Source organism: Dromiciops gliroides, chromosome 2, assembly GCF_019393635.1.
Source record: "Dromiciops gliroides isolate mDroGli1 chromosome 2, mDroGli1.pri, whole genome shotgun sequence".
In the NCBI taxonomy this organism is placed as follows: Eukaryota; Metazoa; Chordata; class Mammalia; order Microbiotheria; family Microbiotheriidae; genus Dromiciops; species Dromiciops gliroides.
This window is the reverse complement of record NC_057862.1, coordinates 146,840,011-146,863,638: the sequence shown is the minus strand read 5'-3', so window position 1 is coordinate 146,863,638 and position 23,628 is coordinate 146,840,011. Positions and strand designations below refer to the sequence as shown.

The following is a 23,628-nucleotide window of genomic DNA, read 5'->3' as shown; positions in this document are numbered from 1 at the left end:
AACAAATAAAGTCTTACATGCAACATTTGTTACTTGCAGAAAGACTAGCATTCTCTTGCAGAATTACTGATCGTGAAACTCCATTGAAGCCTCCCTGGAGTTCCAAATGTAGATGGTCCAAAAGATATCGCATAAATTCATGGGCATCCTGCTGTTGATAACCCCTTAAAGGAAACAAAAATATTTTATTAATACGGGGATTTCACATGCCCAAATCAGTCCAGTGATGGGCAAAGCAGGTTCCACTACCCAAATCAAAATGGTTTCACTACAAAAGTAAATTTTGTGTGTCCCAGTTTCATATCTTATCCTATCAAGGACATTTAATTCTAGAACACTATTATAGGTGACTGAGGCGATTTTTAAACTAATGGCTTAGTTTGAAATTGGTTTAAATCTTGACTTATAGCAATCTTTCAAAAATGCTAGAGAACCAAGCATTTCTATAAGTCTGTAAATATATCCCAATTAATGATATAGAAAACCTTAAAAAAAATTTTTTAAACTGTGTTTGTTCACACAATGAAATCTTCCTCTGATGATAATTAATACCTGACTGAAAAAAAGACACACACGACACCTTTCAGATGTGCTCTCATTGTAGTAAAGCAAAATGTTCTTATACTAAAACAGAAGATCACTTAGCAACAAACGAATAGCAATAAATATTGGCAGCAAATAAAAATAAGCTAGTAAGCAAGAAAACTATTTTAGTTAGAAACCCCTATGTCTCTAACATCTAACATTTTAATGAATTCAGGAGAGAAGACTTAGTGTAGCATACTAGCTTAATCACTTAGTAATGCAGAATTTTGTTTGGCCTGGCTCTAAGTTCTTAAATGATAAAACTTTCACTAGTTTTCTTAGCAATAAATTCCATAACCAAGATTTCTTATCATCAAAGAATTTCTCTCAATATTCATCCCCCCTCAATAACACTTTTAATTTTGTTATCTATACTAAATAATTCCTGTAGTCCCTGATAGTCATCATTATTCATTTGCCAACTGTTACCGTGACACTTCCCCTAAACTTTTTCATTCAGTTAATTCACTCTGAACTTATGAGGAAATATAAAAATTATCATAAAAGGGTAAAGTCTATATAGATACTCTATTGATTTGCCTGTTAGGTGGTTAAATGAAAGTCAGTGTAATGTTTATACTATCTAAAATGCTAAAAGACCAAGTGGCTATATAAAAAAACTGTCCTGTGCTATTTTCAGAGCAAGCCTGGGTTACAATCTCTTAACACTCCATCACACATACTACCAATCATTCTTTAAATATTATTTTGTCTTTAGATAAATTCACATTTATTATTGGTAAATATTCTTTCTTTTTTAAATAGTGTAAAGTATGTTCTTAAAAGCACAATGTGTTTTCCTGTATACTGTTTTCCCATTAAATTTCCTTTCTTCACATAAAAATAATTTGTTCTACTTTTTACCTTGTTATTTTAAAAATGATATCCTGGAACGATAGAACCAGTTTTTTTTCTATAAAAGTCAACTAATACTTGTGTCTATTTCAGATTATATAATTTCATCAGAATATACAAACATTACCAATTTTTCTCTAGCTGTTGTTGAACTATACTGGTAACTATGGGAGAATTTGATGACAATCCAAGGAGCCATTTACCTTATTATAATTTTGGAAAATGAAAATCTAAAGAAGAAGCTTAGCACATTGGGGAGATTCAACAACTATCTCTTAATCTATTATACCAATAAACCTCACAATCCCAACTGTATAATTTTCTAATTGGGTTTCTGTAAAGACTTTCCGAATACTCAATTACATTTTCAGAAGGGTAAAAGGAAGGGAGGGAAGGGACATAAGGAAGACTTACAATAAGAGGAAAGGGAAAGTTTTCCTTCTTTGATGATGTTTCCTACATAAACAACTGCTGCTATGTCACCCATGGAGCTATTTGTCAACCAGTGATGAAATGCATTTGAAGGAAAACAATAGATATCTTTAAAATAAAATTAAGAGTTCAGGCCCACAGGAAACAAACAGAATGGAAACTCAGTGGGGTTTGTGTTTTAATCACATTACTACTTTTAGTTGTTTTCAACTTCAAAGTCTCATCCTCTATATGCCTCACAGTTTCCTCACTGACAATAAGAATTAAATCAGTAAATCTATCTCATGAGACAATAAAAATAGTCACTATAAAAAACTTCACACCTATAAAAGGCTAGAATAACAATAAGACTATTATGTCCCTCATAAAGGCCAAGTATAAGAGGTACATAGCTGAAATGTGTGGGATATAAATGGGCAAAGTATTGTCTTTTCCTAACTGATTATTGAAACAAAAAGAATCCATATATCCTACTTAAGACAAAGAACTTTGCTGATACCAAAAAATGTTAACTTTGTTTTCTAGAATGTGAAAGACAGATAAATTTAAATATCAAGACAAACACCACAAAGTCTAGACACACACAGGTACTTGTGTGACATCACAACATGCACAATAGTGACATATACCTGTGCACTATTCTCCGTGTTTTAGTAGTATCAGTATATAATCTGTAAAATGGCAAAGACCAATAAGGAAAATGATATGCCTGTGCAAGAGCAAGTTGAGTCACTCTAGAAAAAAAGTTCCAAAATATCTGGGATGCATTCAAAATTTCAGTTTTGTTAAAGGTACTAAAAATCTTTAACATTTACAAAATGGTTCTGGTTACTTTGAAAAAATAGCTACAAAACCAACATGGCTTAGCTTAGCTATTTCTCTGTAGTATCTGCTACCCAGTCTACACAAAATTCAAAGTGAACTCAGTTCACACACACAACAGATGGAAAAATAGTGAACTGAAGTGTTTAAGTTGAAAATGTTTAATCTTATATAATCATATTTTTAAAATCCCCTTTGCTACTTACTAGAGGGCAATATGCAAAAAAATGTCTTTGGGATTGAAAATATACGTTACACCAAATGATGGCCTAACATCCTACAAAAAAATATAATTAGCAAATACATGGATTACATTTCTACCATTCAGTTGACTGAATTCATTCATTCATATTCCATTTTAAGTGCTGATACACTTTTCATAAAACAGTAAGTTTTATGGTCAAGATGGCAGTGTAAAAGGAAGTAGTACAGTGAGATTCCCTCCAACCAGAGCTAGAAAACAAACTAGATTGAATCATAATGAGGAAATCTAAAGTCAAGTCACAGTCCAAAGTCATCTTTCTGGCCCTGTTCTGCAAAGAAAAACAGCGGTCTTCAGACACTGAGGATGGTTTTGGCCATAGCAGAAGTCCTAGACCCATATCAGGGCACCTCAACAGAGATAGGTACCAGCTGGCAGCTTTGTTGCCCATCACCGAGTTGTCAGTCATAAATCCAGGGCAGACTAACAAGGGGACCCATTCCTGAGAAAGGAGGCCCATGATGGTATACCAAGAAGGAAGCAAGCAGGAGGAGTAGTGTGCCTCTGAAGCCTTGAGAGAATCCCAGACACAAAGGGATCCTGTGCTTCTGTCCCTCTGAATCAAGAGAGCTTCCTAGTTGACTAACAGGCTGAGCCCAGCAGTCATCTACAGTTGCTAAGACCAGTGAGATATCAATCAGACTTTATCCTGTATCAGACCACTCTGGGAATGCTGAAAGCTTGCAGGTCTCCAGCCTGAGCTATCCTTAAGATCCTGAAATAACACAACATTCAGTATAGCAGGAAAATAGCAACAAGTCCAGCTTAGACTTTCCCTCCAGAAGTACATAGTCAGGCTCTAATATCAAGCCCAAAGTAAGAAAGTAGTTTTTAAGAAAGAGAGAAAAAAAAAAGAATCCTAACATAAGTAGCTATTATGGAGAGAGGGATGCTCAAGACACAAACCCAGAGGGGGAAAAATATATTATAAAAGATCTACAAGCAAAGCCTCAAAGAAAAACACATCATGAGCACAAATTAAACTAGAATTCCTGGAAGAGATAAAGCAAGAGTTTAAAAATATTTTTAAATTTTTTTTTTGTCATTGAAATGAGAGCACACAAATGAATTAGAGCTTGGAAGAAAGAATTAGAAAGGGTTAAGAGCTTGCCACAAGATATACAAAACCTTGCCAAAGCAACAAACTTACTGAAATTTTGGAATAGACCAAGTAGAAGACAGCAACCCCATGAGATCAGAAAAAAAACAACAAAAAAAACCACTAAACAATTAAAATACTGGAAAAAATAAAAGAAAAATGTAAGGTATCTCCTAGCAAAAATAACTGACCTAGAAGACAGACTGAGGAGTAAAATAGTGAATTAAAGTGTTTAAAGTAAAAAGGGGCATTCCAAGCATTCCTCCTGATGAAAACACAAGAGCTGTATAGAAACTTTGAAGTTCAAACACAGGAGTTATGAGAAACATAAAAAGGTAAACCTGGGGGCAGCTAGGTGGCGCAGTGGATAAAGCACCGGCCCTATTGAACTGTTTCATCATCAGAAGAGGAAGAGGGAATCTAATTAGATAGAAGACCTGAGAGTAATTCTTGATCTTAAGAAAAGAATGGAGGGGCAGCAAGGTGGCACAGTGGATAAAGCACTGGCCCTGGATTCAGGAGGACCTGAGTTCAAATCTGGTCTCAGACACTTGACACTTACTAGCCATGTGACCCTGGGCAAGTCACTTAACCCTCATTGCCCTGCCCCCCTCCCAGAGAGAGAGAGAGAGAGAGAGAAAGAGAGGAGAAGAATATACTTGGGAATGAGGAGGGACAATGGGGGGCCACTTAAGCTTGTATCTCATATATAACTGAACTAATCAAAGGAGGGAAGACTACATTGCTCACAACTGAGTATGAGAATATATTGCACTCCACTAGCAAATGAGAGAAGGAAAAATTAATTTATTAAGGGCCTACTATGTGCTAGGCACTGAGGATACAAACAGAAAAAAACAAAGATAGTTCCTGCCCTTCAAAGAGCTTACAATCTAATGGGGAAAGACAAAACACAAAGGAAGCTCAAAAGTGAAGGTAATGGGGGTGGAGTAGAGGGAAGAAGAGAAGGTATCTAACATGAGGGCATGGTGAAGTCAGTCAGAGAAGCCTTAAAGTAGTATGGCCAGCTAAGAAATGAAATGTTTGAGCTGCTCTCTCTCCTCAGATAGAGGTTTGGAATTGGTGGCAGGGTAGTTTAAGAGGGAAATTATTCTTAAACAAAACAAACTCTAAGGATATGAAAAAATATTTTTAGCTCTTTTTGAGGAAGAAAAGAATGGGAATCTGAGAGGGTGCCTGTAAATTGGAGAATGGTCAAACAAGGACAGTATATAACTGTGATGGCATACTATTGTGCCGTAAGAAGTGACGGAGATAGTTTCAGAGAAAACTGGGAATATTAATATTAATTAATTTATTAATTAATATTAATTAATGCAGAGGGAATGAACAAAACCAGGAGAAAATTTATATGGTGTAAATAATATGGTAAAGACAAACAATTCTGAAGAACAGGCACTCAGATCAGTGTAATCATGAACCATGATGCCAGAGGACCAGTGATGAAACATGCTACTCACCTCCAGACAGAGAGATAAAGTACTCCATGCAGAATGAGATGTATTTTTTTAGACAAGACCAAAGTGAAAATGTGTTTTGCTATATTATAATTATATACTTATGTATGTATTATGTATGTATAATCAAACATGTTTGTAATGGAGGTTTTGTTTTTCTTTCCTTCTTAATTGGGGGTGAGGAGAGAAGGCCGATTTTTGCCAATTTAAAAAATAAAATATAATGCAAAAAACAAACAAAATGGAGCAGGATATAAAGGACAAAATGTTGCCCTTGAGAGGCTAACAATCCATGTAGGGATCCTAAGCAAAATTTTATATTAAATTCTAGAAACTGACATACAAGGGGCAATACAGAGTACTCCCTAAGTCTTAATGCAGAGTTGAACTATTTAAATTTAAAACCTGTATTAGGGTTTTGGGGAAAACTTTGTATAGGCACCGACCACTGGCCCTGGGTTATTGAAAGCTAGATTTTTTTGGTTGTTGTTATTAGTCACAACATGAATATTAAAGTGGGTCTTGAAAGAATTGAGGACATGAGTTTGGGAGACAGGTGAGAACTAGAACAAGGCAATGAGCTAAGACACTGAGACAGGAAAATGGTCCATTTAGTTAGAGCAGCAAAGAGGCCCAGATAATGAGTAATAAGAAATGTGAGTGGATAGACACTGGGGAAGGGTGACCTTTAGAGAGGCCCTTAAATACTAGCTTGAAAAATTCTGGTATCATTCAAACAATAACAAGGAAACTACATGGGAACTGATGTGATAAAAACCATGTAAGAATTAACCAGGGAGCTGCGGCATATTAGAAACTGTGATAAGAAGATACTAGAGGGACACCAACAGGGTAATCATTTTGGTGGTTTTTATTTCTAAAGCTGTTGGCATTTCAATGTGAAGAGTGTCTATTTTATTTTATTTTATTTTTTTGGTGAGGCAATTGAAGTTAAGTGACTTGCCCAGAGTCACACAGCTAGTAAGTGTTAAGTGTCTGAGGCCGGATTTGAACTCAGGTCCTCCCGAATCCAGAGCCAGTGCTCTATCCACTGCGCCACCTAGCTTCCCCTAAGAGTGTCTATTTTAAATAAAATTTTTTTCATTTTTCCACATGTTGGATTGGGGGGGGGGGGCAACGAGGGTTAAGTGACTTGCCCAGTGTCACACAGCTAGTAAGTGTCAAGTATCTGGGGCCAGATTTGAACTCGGGTCCTCCTGAATCCAGGGCCAGTGCTTTATCCACTGTACCACCACATGTTGGATTTTGGAGACTTTGCAATTCAAACCAAGGAGTTAACTTCTCCCAAACATTTCATATGCTAATTAAGGTAAAAGCTATAACTTATTTGCCTGAAAAAATGTAAATAGAAACATAATTCATTAATTTATCACTTGTGTTTTCTTCTGTAGAGACAGATGATATATACCTAAAATTCTTCTGGGATAAATGTGGTGTGACCTGTTTTAGAAACCACTACTACATTAAAGATAAAGTTTCACCAAGCTTTATTCACAATGTAATCAAGAGGCCTGGCAGGGACATTTGGGAAAGAGATAATAAGTTCTGACCATGAGGAAAATTATCATGTAAATAAAGCCCATTCTTGATTCTTCAGAGAACAAAGGGAAAACTTGGCTCTGAAAACTTTCTACTTTCACTACTGATTAAGGAAATCCACCAACTTCATCCTGGCATGCACAGAGCTCTCTTGTCTAATATTTCTCTTTTCTTTCAAACAGCCAAATTATGTTCATACATTGGAACTATATAAATCAATATCAACCTTGAAAACCATATTCACCAAACATTTTCTCACCTGTAGAGCCAAGCCACAGGCAGATAGATTGGGGGGGGGGGGGGAGGGAAGCAAGTTTCTACAGAAGACACCAGGCTGTGTCAGCTCCATGGAGGGTAGCCCCCAGTCAATGAATATGACCACAGTTTTCTTGGAATATATGGTGTAAAACAACACATGTAAAAACAATATATGGAGAAAATGCTAACCTTTGGGGCAAATTACTTAGCTGATCCTGGTAATCTGTGCATAAATTCCTTTAGAAATGCCAGGCCTTGAAATATTGGTAAAAAGCTGACAGCAAATCTAAAACAGCAGTTTCTACTCTCATCCTGCCTTTTATTGAGTAACTAGAAAATCTGTACAAAATTCAGTTTTCTCAGATTAAAGTTTGTGGCACGATATCTGAAAAAATTTCAATAAAAACAAAGACCTAATGGTTGCTAAGTAAAACTGTTACCAGACATTTCTGTCATGTATAATCAAAGCAAAGATTTCAACATTCAATAACTTTATGACGTTTAGGCCGCAGCTGGGAAATGAGGCAGAATGTGTCAAGAAGTTTCTTAATAATGTCTGTTTTTAGGAAAGATGAAGACACACTGTTCATTAAAAACCTAAGGAGTGGGGGCAGCTAGGCAAATCACTTAACCTCAATTGCCTCACCATAGAAAACAAAACAAAAACAAAAAAATGAATGTTAAAAACCTAAGGAGTGATGATGTGTCTTTTTTTTTTTTTCCTGGAGGGCAATGAGGATTAAGTGACTTGCCCAGGGTCACACGGCTAGTAATTGTCAAGTGTCTGAGGCTGGATTTGAACTCAGGTACTCCTGAATCCAAGGCCAGTGCTTTATTCACTGTGCCACCTAGCTGCCCCCATGATGTGTCTTTAAAAGAAGATGAATAAATTCAGGAGAAAATGGCCACACTTTATGAATAACAAACATGTGAAATACTTGAAATGTCATAATTCAAACGTAATCTTGAATACTTCTGGGAAAAAGAGGTTGGATTTATCTGTGACAGTGCAAATATAAATTCTGAGGCTATTAAAATGTGCAATACTATTCTTAGCTTTTTGTCCTTGAACCTGATGAATGAAAATTCCTTCATTCCCAGACTTCACCTGAAACACGTGCTATGTCTGCCAAGAAATAAATACAGGCACCCTTCAAGTGTTCTCTTTTTCAGAAGTAGTTCAAGCACAAGTGCCATATTGTAGAATTTTACTACTTCCTACATGATGCAATACAACTTAATTTAATAAATTCTAACTGATTTCCAAGTAAAGACCAAACTTTTAAAAATATACTGACAGCCCTTCTTTTTGTAAGGGAGTCATAAAACAATTGAAGATTATTTATAATGGATAGACTTCTCGTTATCATTTAACAAATACTATGTTGAAGCTTTGTGAATTTCAATAAGTTTCACCCAATATATTCCCTGTGAGTCCAAGACTACTTAAAAAAACACACCTATTTGTAAATACCCAAATTCAATAATTTTTTTTTTTTAGTGAGGCAATTGGGGTAAAGTGACTTGCCCAGGGTCACACAGCTAGTAAGTGTTAAGTGTCTGAGGCTGGATTTGAACTCAGGTACTCCTGACTCCAGGGCCGGTGCTCTATCCACTGCGCCACCTAGCTGCCCCAATAAAAATTTTTTTAAATCAGTGCTTCCTTGCAACAAACACAAATAAATGTTTTAACTATGTTAATGACCAAATCAAATTTGTTATTTTAAGTAAATTTAATTTTTGCTTATCTCTAGAAATAAAAGTATACTCCTAAAGATGGATTAATTTATTGACTGAGGACACAAAGATTTAACATTAGTTCTTCAGGTTACATGAAGGTTTCAGGAACCAATAACTTCCAAAAGCAGACAGATTCATATGGCTGGTTTTAAAATGTTGTAACTTACTTTTATTAAATAGCACTTACCTAAAATTTGGCATGATTTTCCAAACAACATAAAATAAGGATTCTGGGCTAAATGCAGTTTGGCTGCCTTGCCATAAAGCACACAATGTTTTTCTAAACTCCTCTACCAAGGAACTAGAAAAACAGGAAAGGAAAAGAAGATATATCATTACCTCTAAAATGTTTTTAATATGAAATTTCTACAAAATAACAGAGAAATAAAAACAATAAAACCAAAACTAAAACTCCCATCCTACCTCCTTTAACTATACCTGGCATGAGGTGTTTTCTTATATCTCTACTTTAGGGCCAAGTTTGGTCATTATAATTTCAAAGCATTAAGTTTTCGTTATTTTTTTAAAGCCATGAGCTTTATATTTGTTACAATCACCAATTTTATAATTCAAATATTGCCAAAGCCTCTTCAGAGTGCTAAATCCATTTTGCCTAAAAATAATGAAAGTATCACCCACTGAATGGTCGTTAAATGTTGTAAAATACATGTGACTGCTTGCTATTTGAACACACTGAGCAGCAACACTTGAAAATTTCAATTGTGCCTATTAGTTTACATACAACCAAAAAAAAGCATTATTACAAGTAATTTTTTCCTCTCCACTGAAAGCCAGAAAGAACTATTCCTATTAACTCACACATTGTTATCCCCTTGGCTCCTGGTGTGATAAGTCCGCCTCCCTGCTGTTTTCCCATTCCGTAATTCCACAGCTGGAAGTTCTTTGAAATAACAGCAAAACTGCTGAATATTACTGTTTTAAAAGCAAAAGCAAGGAGAAAAAAATGGTATGAGAAAAGAAAAAAACAAGCCTGAGCAAAAAAGCAAGTAGTGCACAATTTATACATGATGCTTGGAAATGTGTTGGTCTAATTTTTTACCTTTGAACTGCATATAATGCAACTATTTTTTCAATCAGAAGCTTTGTTTCTTTAATAGTACAAGACAAATGGGCGTGGGAATATTTCACTGAGATGAATACACAAATTAATTAAAGGGAAACAATGTTTTAAAACACTTTCCCTCTATTTTTAAAGTATCACCATCTACTCGGTAACTTTTCAACTTCCCCATCATAAAAACAATCACACTTTATATCCTTTCAGGTGCTTTACCCCAGTTATTCTCAGTAGAAGACAATGATTTCTACTTTAAAAGAAAAAAAGGTTTTATGACAGTACTTTTCAACCTCAGGAGTAGATGTTTAAGATAGTAGTATAGAATGTCCTCAAGATCCTTGCCATGAAACTACATTTTATGTGCAACTGAATCAAAAAGAGTAATTTCTAAAAATCTTTTCAGTATCTGATTTTCCCTTAGATTAGGTGCTCTCTAAAGCAAATCCCACTCAATGGCAACACAGTGTTAGAGTACTGTACTTATATTTATGCTGCCCACCAGTCAAAGAGGGAAGAAGAGTGGTTGACTACAATTTCTTCCCAAGTGGGATGATATACAGTGACAGGTGGTACTCTAGGTCAAAGCTTCTTAAATTGTGGGTTTTGACCCCATATGGGGTCTTGAAGAAATCTGGCAACAGTAAAAGGTTATGTAAACCTATTTTATATACCTACATACCAGGGGTGATATAAAAAATTTCTTGGGTGAAAAAGGGTGCGAGTGGAAAAGGTTTAAGAAGCCCTGCTTTAGGTGAAGTTGAGATCATTTTTCTTTTTGTTTTTTTGTTTGTTTGTTTGGTTGGTTTTGCAGGGCAATGAGGGTTAAGTGACTTGCCCAGGGTCACACAGCTAGTAAGTGTTACGTGTCTGAGGCCAAATTTGAACTCAAGTCCTCCTGAATCCAGGGCTGGTGCTTTATCCACTATGCCACCTAGCTGCCCAGTTGAGATCATTTTTAAAGGTAGTTTTAAAATTCCTCAAATATCAAATGATTTCTTCTCATGTTACTCAGCACAGTACTTACTGGTCATCTTCTTGTCACCATATTCCTTCTGATATAAGATAGAAAGCACTTCTCTGACAATTCTCTAAACATACATAAGACACATAAAGTCCTACAACATACTGAAATTTGCCACCTGCACACAATTTCCCCAGCTTCTGTTGGATACAATAGGCAAATAGAGAATCCTTATAGCACTGAATTTGGCTGTGACTGTGATGTTACCTGAGTGACTGAAGAATAGCATTCATAAAACATGTGTTCCCCAAATTCCGAAGGCCTGTAGCACAAAGGGCAGTGGTACTTCCCTGCAAATTGGAAGCGAATGGTACAGTCAGTAGGAGATATCAAGAACTCCAAGTAATAACCAATTGTTCCATACCACAATACTATCATTTAAAATAATGATGCTATATCAAATTAGAAATCAAGTTTCCTGTCCAGGGGATATTTGTCAAGACAAACTTTTTCCTCTCTTCTACATAAGTAGTACTGTAGTTTTCCAAATCACCAATTCCAACTCTAGAAAAACACCACAGTCTGAAGAGAATCTCTAAGAAAATTTATGGAAAGGTATTCACAAGGCTTGCAAAAAATTGAGAAGACATGTAGGGACCTATTCTACACCACTGGAGGGAGTATACATGTCAATGAGTAAACAAATTTATTGATGTATGATAATATGAATTTGTTAACTTTATAGACAAAAAGACCTTATATTTAACTATTTATAGCCACTCTAAATTATCACCGTCTCTTTGCTTTTGTACATGTTACATAGTTGTAAATCATGTTATACTACCATTGCATGTTAGTTTGGGTTTTTTTTTTTTGGGGGGGGGTGAGGCAATTGGGGTTAAGTGACTTGCCTAGGGTCACATAGCTAGTAAGTGTTAAGTGTCTGAGGCCGGATTTGAACTTAGGTCCTCCTGAGCCCAGTGCTCTCTCTATCTACTGCACCACCTAACTGCCCCTATGTTGTTTTTTCCTAAACATTATTTCATACATACATTTCTAGGTATCAGTAAGGTCCATACACCTGTCAATTTTAACAGTCACACAATATTCCATAGTTTATTATACCATAGTCAGTTTAGTCAGACCTTATTGCCAGACAATGGTTTTTCACAATTTTAAGCAACACTATGAACATCTCTAGACAAATCAGCTGGCTTCCTTTTGGGGGGTAGGGGGTGGGGGAAGGCAATTAGGGTTAAGTGACTTGCCCAGGGTCACACAGCTATTAAATGTCAAGTATCTGAGGCTGGATTTTAACTCAGGTACTCCTGAATCTAGGGCTGCTCTATCCACTGTACCACCTAGCTGGCCCCCCACTTCCTTTTGAGATTATTCCCTTGAGAGACACACAACCAAAAGCAGAATTACCAGGTGTCTAAGGATATGATCATTTTTATAACTATTACATATCACAAAGTTTCTCTCCTGAGACAAACTTCTACTACCAATCATGATATAGGACTATTTCTATATATCACCAACACTTTGTTTTTATTATTTTGATATATTTTCCCTCCACAAAATCTTACTCCAATGTTTCATCATGGTACTGAAGGTCACTCTGTGTTCTCAAAGCCTATACCAGTGAAGCACAAGCTTTACTAAGTCTACCATGCTGAAAAGACTTTGGGGATGCTCCCAGTGACTCTGTGTCTATTTTCTGAGAACCAGTCTAAGCAAGGTGAGGCTAATCAGCTGTAGGCTGACCACATTAAGTAATGAACCTTGCCCTTAATAACAGAGTAACCCTATCAAAAAAGAAAACATTTGTCTGATGTGACCTATTCCGTTAATTTTCATGATCACCCCCTTCCCGTTATAAATACTCACAAAGTATTTGTTAATAATATGTAACCAAAATGTCAAGTGGCATTCCTGAAACCCTCTACTCTTGGCAACAGAAGCAGGGTTGACCTTGGAGAATGTCTCTCTAATAATAACAATTATTATTGTGTTATCCTCACTCAGATAAATATAGAAACAACTGAATTTGGTTCATTTCTGTATTTGAATCAGCTGATCTGCAAGCAAATACAACTTATAAATATTTGAACATAATGAGAATGGCACTCATCTCTGAGCCACAGTTTTAGCAAAGGAATAGGGTTGGAGCAGCTGGGTGGCGCAGTGGATAGAGCACCGGCCCTGGAGTCAGGAATACCTGAGTTCAAATCTGGTCTCAGACACTTAACACTTACTAGCTGTGTGACCCTGGGCAAGTCACTTAACCCCAATTGTCTCACCAAAAAAACAAAAAAAGAAGGAAAGCAAAGGAATAGGGTCACTGTCTCTCCTAGCCTAGTTTATTTCCCATACATGACATTTGATCTCCCACCTGTTTCTTCGTCTTTCATTTGTGTCTTGGAATCTCCCTAGTTTTGTTCAAGGTTCAAGTCCCAAGCCAGCTCCAATAGGAGGATTTCTTCATGAGTAGATCTACTGCTTCCTGCTAGTGGAATGAAAGCTCCATGATGGCTAGGGATTGTTGAGTCATCTCAGTGCTAAGCAGAGTCTGGTACAAGGTCTTTAATAAATGCTCACTGGCCTGAGTTGAATTATTCATTACAGGGTGGGTGGAGGAGGAAGAGGGCAGCAGCAGAGGAAGTCCCTCTACCCAATGCAAACTGCCCAAAGTTCTGTAGCTTCGACTTAAAGAGCTGCCTGGGAAATGGTAAGTGATTTGCCTAAGGACAGCCATTCAATAGGAATCTATCAGGAATGGAATCCAGGCCTTAGTAACTTGAGGCTAGCTCTCTAATCATCATACCATACAGCATCATGCATTCATATAATATAAGAAAAAAAAATAGACTGGAAGTCAGAAGACACGGGCTTGAATCCTGTTATTTAGGATCACAGGATTTTAGAGTTGAAAATGCCCTGAAAGTCATCTAGTCCAGTCCCTTCACCCTAGAGGGACCCTTTTAAATACCAAAACAATGCTGACATCTCTATTATAATTCAGCTTTCCAGCAGGAACCAAAGCATATATTCCTGTTCAGACCCATTCTCTTTATCCTACAATGGCTTTTAAATTGTCTTCAAATAAACTTAATTTGTCTTAAGTTAGCCAAGTAGTTAACATTTTTTTTGCCACTTATAAATAGAATCTTTTTTTCATTCCCTTTGTGGGACTATACTATAGGAATACAATCAATTTTTATGAGCTCTTCTCTAACAATCTAAAATCTATGAAGGCAAGGATTAGGTTTGATTTTTCCACTTATCTCTCTGCACTTAGTAAGCTGGCGCTCTCTCTCTCTCTCTCTCTCTCTCTCTCTCTCTCTCTCTCTCTCTCTCCTCCCCCCCCCCCCTCTTCCCCCCCCCCACATATTTACTAGCAAACTTTCTGGTTGATTTCTGAGTACAAAATAACATCTGGGAAAAAAAGGTTAATGAAATATAATATTATCTAAGTGCATCAGGGTAATATAGCAAAAGAGCGGTTTGAGGTCTGAGGGAAGGTGATTACAAGAACAAAGAGGAATAGCTTCTTGGAGTACAAGATCTTTGAAAGAAATCATTTACAACCCAAAAGGGCAGAGAAGGCATTACAAGCAAAGAGAAGAGCCTACTTAGAGGCATAGAGGTTAGACTGCTAAAGAGATTGCCAACATGAATATTTCAGACCCCAAGGATGAAAGCAGAGAATGAAGGGTAAAGAAAATCTAGGAGCTAAATACTGAAGTCACTGAGCAAGTTAAGTGAAAACACCAACAGCTGATAAATGACAGCCACTAGGACAGTAAAAGAAGAATAGAAGAAGAGGTATGGGGATAGAGAACAGACTCTCAAACATCTCTAGGTAAGTAGGGGGATTTGGAGAAAAAAGTGGCCTCTAGTAAACGGAGTTACAAAGGACAAGGTATCATGAGAGGGAAGCCAAATTTCCATTAAATGGAGGTAGAAGTAAAGTTTGTTCATAATAAGAGCAAGGGTTCCAAAGACCACGATGTAATTGGCTGAGCTGAGTTAGAATAAAATTGGGAAGAGTAAGTGATGAGAACAGGCTGCTGTAATATAATGCTTAAAACTTAAAACAGTGGGACAACACAGACCCAAATTGGAGAACTAGTATGACAGAAACAGACCCTCTTGAAAGAATAAGTTGATAAAAGCTTTGCAGAGATGATCAGAGAATTGATTGTCTTTATTTTTATAAAGAGTTTTTGGTAGCTGAATACATATATTTCCTGTGTGTATCGTGATAAGTAGCTTTCCAAGTATCTTATACATTCCATAATCTTTTCTGCTCCAGGAATTGTCCTGTGGCATTATTTGGAGGTCTTTTGGTTGTGATTGTGCCATGAGTTCTGAGAGCTTACTGCTTTTCCTCCACCATCTTGGCTCCCTCTCCTTCATTCCATAATCTTTTACATAGAATTTCTCTATCTATTCCTGCTGAATTTTGGTGGTAATATGTGTGGATTTATTTTATATTCTGCAACTTTAATGAATTCAAATAATTTTGAATGAGTTGACTCCAGTTCTCTAAGCAAACCATTACAGAATCTGCAAAAAGCAATTTCTTTCTGTGCCTATGCTTATTCCTCATTTTCTATTTCTTGTCTTATTGCTTTGGCCAGCACTTCTAGTCCTGTATCAAACAGGAGGGGTGACAACAGACATTCTTGTTTTATCCTTGCTCTTACTGCAAAGGCCCCCAGTTTATCTTTATTACATATAATAAGAGTCAAGAGTCAATAGTCAATGGGCTCTTGGTTTTAGATATATAGTACTGTGTTAAAGGAAAGGTTCATTTATCCCTCTTTTCTAGCTTGTTTTCTTTCCTTTTTTTAAAAACAGAAATGGTTGTTGTATCTTGTCAAAAGCTTATTCTGTGTTTATTAATCTTATCATGACTTCTGACCAGCCTTGAATTCCTAGTATACATCCAACCTCATCATAGTGTATGATCTGCGATATTTTGATGAAGCCATTTTGCTAATGTTTTATTTAGAATTTTTGCATCAATGTCATTTATAGATATTGGACCATAGTTTTATTTATTTTGAATGTCCTTATTTTAGGTAACAAGACTATATTTATTTCACTGAGGGAATTTAGTAGGGTCTCTTCTTATTTTTGCAAATAGCTTGTATAATACTAAAACAATATTTCCTTTGAATATTTGATAGAATTCACTTGTAAATCAACTTGGTTCTGGGGTATTTTCCCCCCCTTTTGGAGTTCATTTGTAGCTTACTCTATTTTTTCCCAGGATCAAGGTGTTTAAATTCTCTATTTGTTGCTCTGTTAATCTGGGTATTTTATGTCTTTGCAACTACTCATCTATCTCATTTAAGATATTGATTTTATTTATATGTAGTTGGGGCAAGTAATCCTCTTTCCATAAAACAAATCTACATTAATTTTAGAGCATAAAACTGGGAAAATTATTATTATTAATCTGAGTTTTCTGAAAAATTATACTACTTAATTATTTTCCTACCACCAATGAAGGGTCCCAAATAATAAAGTTAAGGAACTACACTAAAAATTTTAAGACTTGTATCCAAGAAGTATTTTTAATAGTATCTCATTTTTCAGAGCACCAATGTAAAGTGATACAGTGTTGAAGCTGGCCACCTATCCTTGAATTGACTGAGAAATACAAGAAAGGAGATGCTTAGTACACTTACAACCTAGGAATGAATCTAGCACATTATAATTTATCTTTTAACTCCAAACCAAGTTCATTTCCCAATAAACTACAGAATCTTGTTACTCAGATGCCTTAATATAAGTAATCAAGTGTAAGTTTTCATTTAAGTATACATGTCAACATTCCTCAAATTTTCTTATGTATAATTTTTTTTTTTTTAGCGAGGCAGTTGGGGTTAAGTGACTTGCCCATGGTCACACAGCTGTTAAGTGTCTGAGGCTGGATTTGAACTCAGGTACTCCTGACTCCAGGACCGGTGCTCTATCCACTGCGCCATCTAGCTGCCCCTCTTATATATAATTATTATAGTCTGGATCACCTTCTGGATCCAGGCTTTGAGAACTAAGGTAAAGAATAGGGAAAACACGGGCAATCAGTTTGTAATAACAATACCACATACATTTTCATGCTTCTTTGGGTCTCAAACATTCTGAGGAAGTTAAGGCAAATTTTATTATGAGATAAGGACACAGACTCAATGATGCTAAATGACTCATCCAAAAGTTTTAGGTTATTAAATTGTAAAGTTACTATAACTAGTACAAAACCAGATTTTCTGACTCAAGTATTCTTCCACTTACTAGTCTTTATAGTTTGGGTAAGTACAGGCTTAGTGAGAACATTCATTTGTAGACTGCATTCTGTTCATTTTAGTCACTTTTATCAGAGAGGTTTCTATGGCCCCCAGATCTCAGGTCTATCTACATATCTCACTTCCTTACTCTTCTTCATTAGCATTTGCTTAGTTCTGGAATGACCTCCACCTGTTGGAGACTTACTGTAGAAGAGGTGAAGGTCTTTGAGGGCAAGACCAGGCATCTTTTCTTTGGCATCAGGAAGTGACATTGGCTGGTGGGAGGAAGAAGGGGGAGCCTGGTGCTCTGACGCTCTTTCCTGTGGACTCTGGTGGAGAGCGGAAATGCGCTCTCCCTTTAATAGATAGATGAATGTAGGCCTTTCTCTCTCTCTTTACCAAATTCTTCTTCTCCTTAATAAATGCTTAAAAGTCTAATTCTTGCTAAAGCTTATAATTTATTGGCGACCACTCATTAGATGTTTTAGACAGTTTAGCTAGAATTTTAATTCTTAACAGTTCCAAAGATCCTTGCTGTATTGCACTCAAATTCAGGCCTTGGATTATTTATAGGAATCTTCAAGAAGTAAACTGCAGTTTTAGAACTCTATCAAAATAACAGCTAAATCATACCAACTAATTCTGATCTCAAAACAAAGTTTAATTACTTACATTTACTTTTAATAACTTGCTGTTTAGAGATGAGTTTTCCATAAGTTTCCTTTTCCTATGTCTGTCCGCTGTAAAAGCTGAACTATAGAGAAATAAATTAAACATTACTATGAAATCTAAACAAAACAGATTAAGATTTTTAAAGATACCCAAGTAGTTGACTGGGACTCCAGTCAGGACTACTTTACACTCCCTCCCTCCTTCATTCTCATTCATTCATTCATTCATTCATTCATTCATTCATTCATTCATTCTCTCTCTTTCTCCCCCCCCCTCCCTCCCTCCCTCCTCCTAGGCAGTATGAAATGATTCAAAGCTCCATTTAAGCTGGAAAGTCTTCTCTCCCTGCCCCCACTGCTTGTCATAGACTTCAATCTCCCATAATGTTCACTCTTCTTGCATTGGGGCTTCAGGTGGGGAAGAATAGCTTCTGAACCCAAAAAGGTTGGGCTACACTAGGCTAATATTATCCTTCAAGAGCCATATTTTTTAGTCCAGAATGTAATACGCCTTGCTTTAACATATGGCTCTGAAATTTACAGTAAACATTTGCCTTAAAACTAATAATACCTTCCTGAAGGATTTATTCAAAATGAATTGGGTACTCTAAAGTAAATATAAATTAGTATGAAAGCTCTGAAGTAAGACAACTCAACCTTTTGCTAGATAAAAGGAATGTTTTACATGGAATTTATCCAAGAGTAATTCCTTGTCCTTCAAATGTCATTCAAATGTCAAAAATCATTTTAAAGTTACTACATACATGGCTAACCAATCCCCCACCCCAAAAGAGCTATAGTAAGCTAACACTATTGATGTATAATTTTCCCCTGTCTCTTGAAAAAGGCTATGGTGTTTGTTACATTGTGTCCAGTCAATTTCTGCAAAATGACTACATAAGTAATAATATTGTAGATTATAGTGATATCCAGTCTGGCTTGAAAATATGGCCAGAAAGAATTATATCAGAACTGTGTGTGTTCTGTCTTTTTCTCCCCTTTTTTGTCTTTTTAAATAAAAGCAAGATCTATTTCCATTTTCTCTGATCAAAGTGAATTATTATTGACCACAATTTTTTAAAAAAAGTCTAAATCAATGGAAGATAAAAATAAGAATTCATTATACTTATAAATAAGTTATATGCATGAGGAAAGCTATAATCCTACAATGAGTTCATAAGAATTATGTGACTCTATATGTTTAAAACAAGAGACACTATGCCACCTCTCAAACATCTTTTAAAATCTGCAGCTATCCCCATTATGCAGTGTCAGGTTTATAATCACTAATTATTACTGCCAAAATTCTTACATAGAAGTATGGCATATTTAGTAGTCAAGGAACTGCATCAGCAATATGATACTGAAGTTGTTTGCAAATAAAACATATTTGTCTAAAATGTAAGAAGCAATGGGTAACATCTTTTAAAAAAATGTTCATATCTTTATTCACTGAACTGTGGGACCCAAAACTAAGAATATGTGAAAATATTTTAAAGTCAGGAGCCTGATCCGTATAAAGAACAAAGAAAATTTTATTTAATATACCTAACAACAGAATATAAACTCCTTAAGGATAGGGCCTATTTCCCTTCTGTTGTGGTATCCCCAGCCTTCAGTTCCTGGCATTTAGCGGGTGTTTAATAAATGCCTGTTGATCGATTTTGTTTTATTTTGCTTTTTAAAATTACCTACACTCTTAAAGCGATTCCTAAACTTGTTCAAAGACTTCTTTGACCTCTAAGGCCGTTTCTACAAGGAGCAAACAGTGAAGTTCTTCACCATTAAAATGAAAGGCCAGTTCAGTTGAAGGAATCAAACAGTGGGCCTTTACCTTATCAGACTGCTTGAGATTTTTCTGAGGCACTTCTAATGTTTATAACTATTTTTTAAACTCACTGTCTTGTACTAAGTTTCTTTGCTTTTATAGTACCACAAAGGTTTTACTTGATTCTTTCCTCTCAAAAAGATCATTAAAAAAGGAAAAATCAGTCAGCATTTCTTCACTTGGTAATATCAGAAATTTGATTTTCACAACAATCCTGTGAAACAGACACTATATGTCTTATTCCATTTTACAAACAGGAGAGTAGGACAGGCAGGGTTTATACTTATATTCCTACTGAATCCAAATCGGAAACTTTCCACTAAGTCATGCTACCTTTCTGAACTGTAGAACCAATCCAAATAACATTTTTAAAATGCTGTTAAATTTTATTTTCCACTGTAGATTTGAGTCTCTCTTGATGAAGCTCAAGTACCATGACATAGCAGAAAGAGCAATGAGCTTATGAATCAGAACATCTAGGTTTGAATTCTGCCTTTGCTACTTAATACTTGTGTCTTCCTAGTTTTCCTGGGCCACAGCTCCCTCATTGGTATGGTTGTGGCCAGGGCATGGGGGTGTCTAGATTAAAGGGATACTGGGTGAGGCAGAGAGTCCATGAGACTTTTCACCTGCCGAAATGATCTTGAAGTAAAAAGAGAAAGTGAGTTTTCCAGTGACATTTTGAACACTTTCATTAGGCTACCTTTGCTTCACTTTTCTTTTTCTTAGAGAAAAATAAAAATAACAAAATTTTCAGAAATTTATTTCAGAGAGAATAAATGTAAAGTAAAATACTAATTGTGCCATCATCACTAAACCAGAATATTCTAAAACAAAAACACAAATGCGCCATCACCCAAATCTCACAGTTATCTTGCAGGTGATAAAATGTAGGAAAAGCCAAAGATTTTGATATATGTATGTAGAATATGTAGGCTCCATGCTCTTTAAAATAGTTTATTGCTAAATTTCCTAAAAACTGAATACTGAAAAGTGACAGCTCTGTCTATTATATCATAAACAATAATATAATATATTTCTTGGAAGAAAGGCTCCAAAGAGAATAAATCAGTAAATATCTTGTAATGCCAGAATTTGAGTTTTAAGGTTTTGTTTTTGTTCCTCTATTTTAGAAAACAAAAAATACTCTCATTCTTCCCTTTGATTCCAAGTACATCAAAACATAGTTGGTTGCAAATATAATCAGTGTCCCAAAAAACCAGAATGAGGTATCTTGTTACAGTGGACGGGAACTCCAAAGTCATCAAGTTCAGTCACCTCATACTACAAATGAGGAAACTGAGGCCCACAAAATTGAAGTACCCTGCCCAATAAGACATAACCAGTAAGTGTCTGTGGCAGGCCATCCTGAGTGACAACCCTGCATTCATTCTACCATGTGGCCTTTCTAGCCAGCCTTCTATAAGCCGGAGGACATGTCTTTAGGAAAGCAATTTTAAAATCTCCTTTTAGCAATACCATCAATTTATATGAGTGCTTCTGGCATACTTTTAAAATATTTTTAGTGAACTAACTGCAAAGAAAACCAGGTAGCTGGTCATGCATGACAAAGTGAGTAATAAATGTCAGTCACCAGGCTTCTAGGGCCATAATTCAGTACCACAGTGACCCTCAGTATCCCAGAGAACTGTCAAATAAGACTTTTACTCATAGCTTGAAGACTGGAAGATAGCAACTCGTTTCTAATGAATCACATGCTTGTCTATCCTGAAAATAGTATTTAACCAGATATAGCTGTTTCAATACATTCTGATGGCTGAAGGCAACTCACAATTCCCTCACACCTAGTGATGTGACCTTCTGGTCATGCTAAAAAGGGAAATTGAGGAGTTTACTATTCCAAACATTTATATGTTTAAGATAACTAGGCGCATAACAGTCAAAGCTCCTCCTTTTTAGAAACTGTTTATGTATCTTTGCTGCTACTAAATTGGCCTTAGAGTACTTTGAGTGACAGAAGACATAACTGACAATAATCAGCTCAAACCAGAGATAATCCTAGTTTGTATTTTTTATGTCAGTGGGCTTATAAAACCTTTTTCAAGTACTTCCTTTCTTCCACCTACACACCCTGACCTACTCTGAAATAACTGCCTGTAGTTGGTTAAGAAATACAACAATATGGATATGAACTAATAGATGTATAACTAATATACCAATGAACATCATTATAGAGATATGAATCCTGCTTCTATAAATGTTCAGAGATTCATACATTTTTAAGCATACTGAAATATATTTATGATATTCAAAAAGGGGAGGAGAGCCATTTTAAATTAAATTCCTCTACACCAGTAGGTGTCAAACTCAAAGAGAAATGGGGGTCACTAAACCATACAGATGGATTCCCACAGGTCACATATTGACTTTGAAAGCAATATATTAACATTATCTATGTTCTATTGTGTTTTTATTCATTTTGTTAAATATTTCCCAATTATATTTTAATCTCATTCAGGCCCATTGGTGAGGGTCAGCTCTTCGCCATTCAATTCTTTTTCCCATTTGTATATTACTTACTTTTCCAGGTTCTGTAAGTGTTCTCTGACTTTCTGTACCAGTCCCAGCTTGGTATCATTTACCACAAAATCATCACAGCGATAACTGCAAGGAAAATATTCATCAGTATACATTAAAAAACCATAATAATGAAATCATTCAAAGGTTTACCTACTGCCAAGATGATCACATGTTTTTCTGGACACTTAATGTGGGTGGTCAGTTTTAAAAGCAGAACTGGAATCTAATGGAATGCTTTATGAACACTACATATACAACTGTCTTACAGAGGTCCTTTTCACATTTTTTTAAATGTATTATAGATCATAGTTTTGTTACAAAGGCACTACAATTTCTCTTTCTAAAATGAAACATGGCACGTTTTTAGTTTTTTAATTCTCTCAATATAAGAAAAATGTAGTAAAAAGCACAAGTCCTATTCAAGTTACTTCGAACCTAGTTACCAAATGTGATTATATTGTATAGTTTAAATAAAGAGATTGAGAGAAGAGTTTTTAAATGAACAGGGAAGGAAACACACATTTTAATAACCTCCGGTAACTTTTAAAAAGAAAAGTACAATTAAAACATGAACATAAAGTTTTTAAATAAATTTTAACTAAAAAAAAAATTAAGTTTACTTTATATGAATTTCTATGGGGAAAGAGGAGTTATACCAATAACTAGGAATAATCTTTCTCTCTGAAGTACTAATTCTTGGAAGATATGTGCAAAATGTGGAAAACAATGGCTGTCACTATAAGAAACTGATAACTACCTTGAAGGAAGGAAATGTTTTTGTGAAGTCACCATTTAAGCAAATAACATGAGAAATCACATAAAAATTTCATCACTAATGTTGCAATAATGAACACATTTTTGTCCTGGGACAAAGTCAACATGAACAAAAATAACTTTCAAAGTGATACCAAAATATCTTCCAGAGTATACAGGAATCATGTGTAATCATTTATTATAACCACTGCAGAATAACGAATAACCCTGCCATTCTTAGCTGACAAAAGTTTGGAAGCTTTACAATTTTACAGAACCCTAGCTACCTTTTAAAACCAATAAATATTTATTAAATACCTCCTATGTGCTATGCACTGTACTAAGTGCTAGAACCAACTGTAATGACATCTGCCACAGGAAGCCTTCTCTACCTTCTTCCCTTCTT

At 35.7% G+C, this 23,628-nt stretch overlaps 1 protein-coding gene across 2 annotated transcripts in view; it reads right to left on the bottom strand.

Moving 5' to 3' along the window:
* The window catches only part of USP3 (ubiquitin specific peptidase 3), a 115,230-nt gene that overhangs the window by 21,078 nt on the left and 70,524 nt on the right, over positions 1-23,628 (bottom strand). For both annotated transcript variants that reach the window (XM_043982333.1, XM_043982334.1), the window contains 6 exons: positions 22,470-22,553; positions 18,102-18,183; positions 11,398-11,480; positions 9,911-10,024; positions 9,279-9,392; positions 18-164 (listed from right to left, as the gene is read on the bottom strand). In XM_043982333.1, the coding sequence (XP_043838268.1) occupies positions 18-164; positions 9,279-9,392; positions 9,911-10,024; positions 11,398-11,480; positions 18,102-18,183; positions 22,470-22,553 (624 nt within the window). The remainder of the gene's footprint in view (positions 1-17; positions 165-9,278; positions 9,393-9,910; positions 10,025-11,397; positions 11,481-18,101; positions 18,184-22,469; positions 22,554-23,628) is intronic.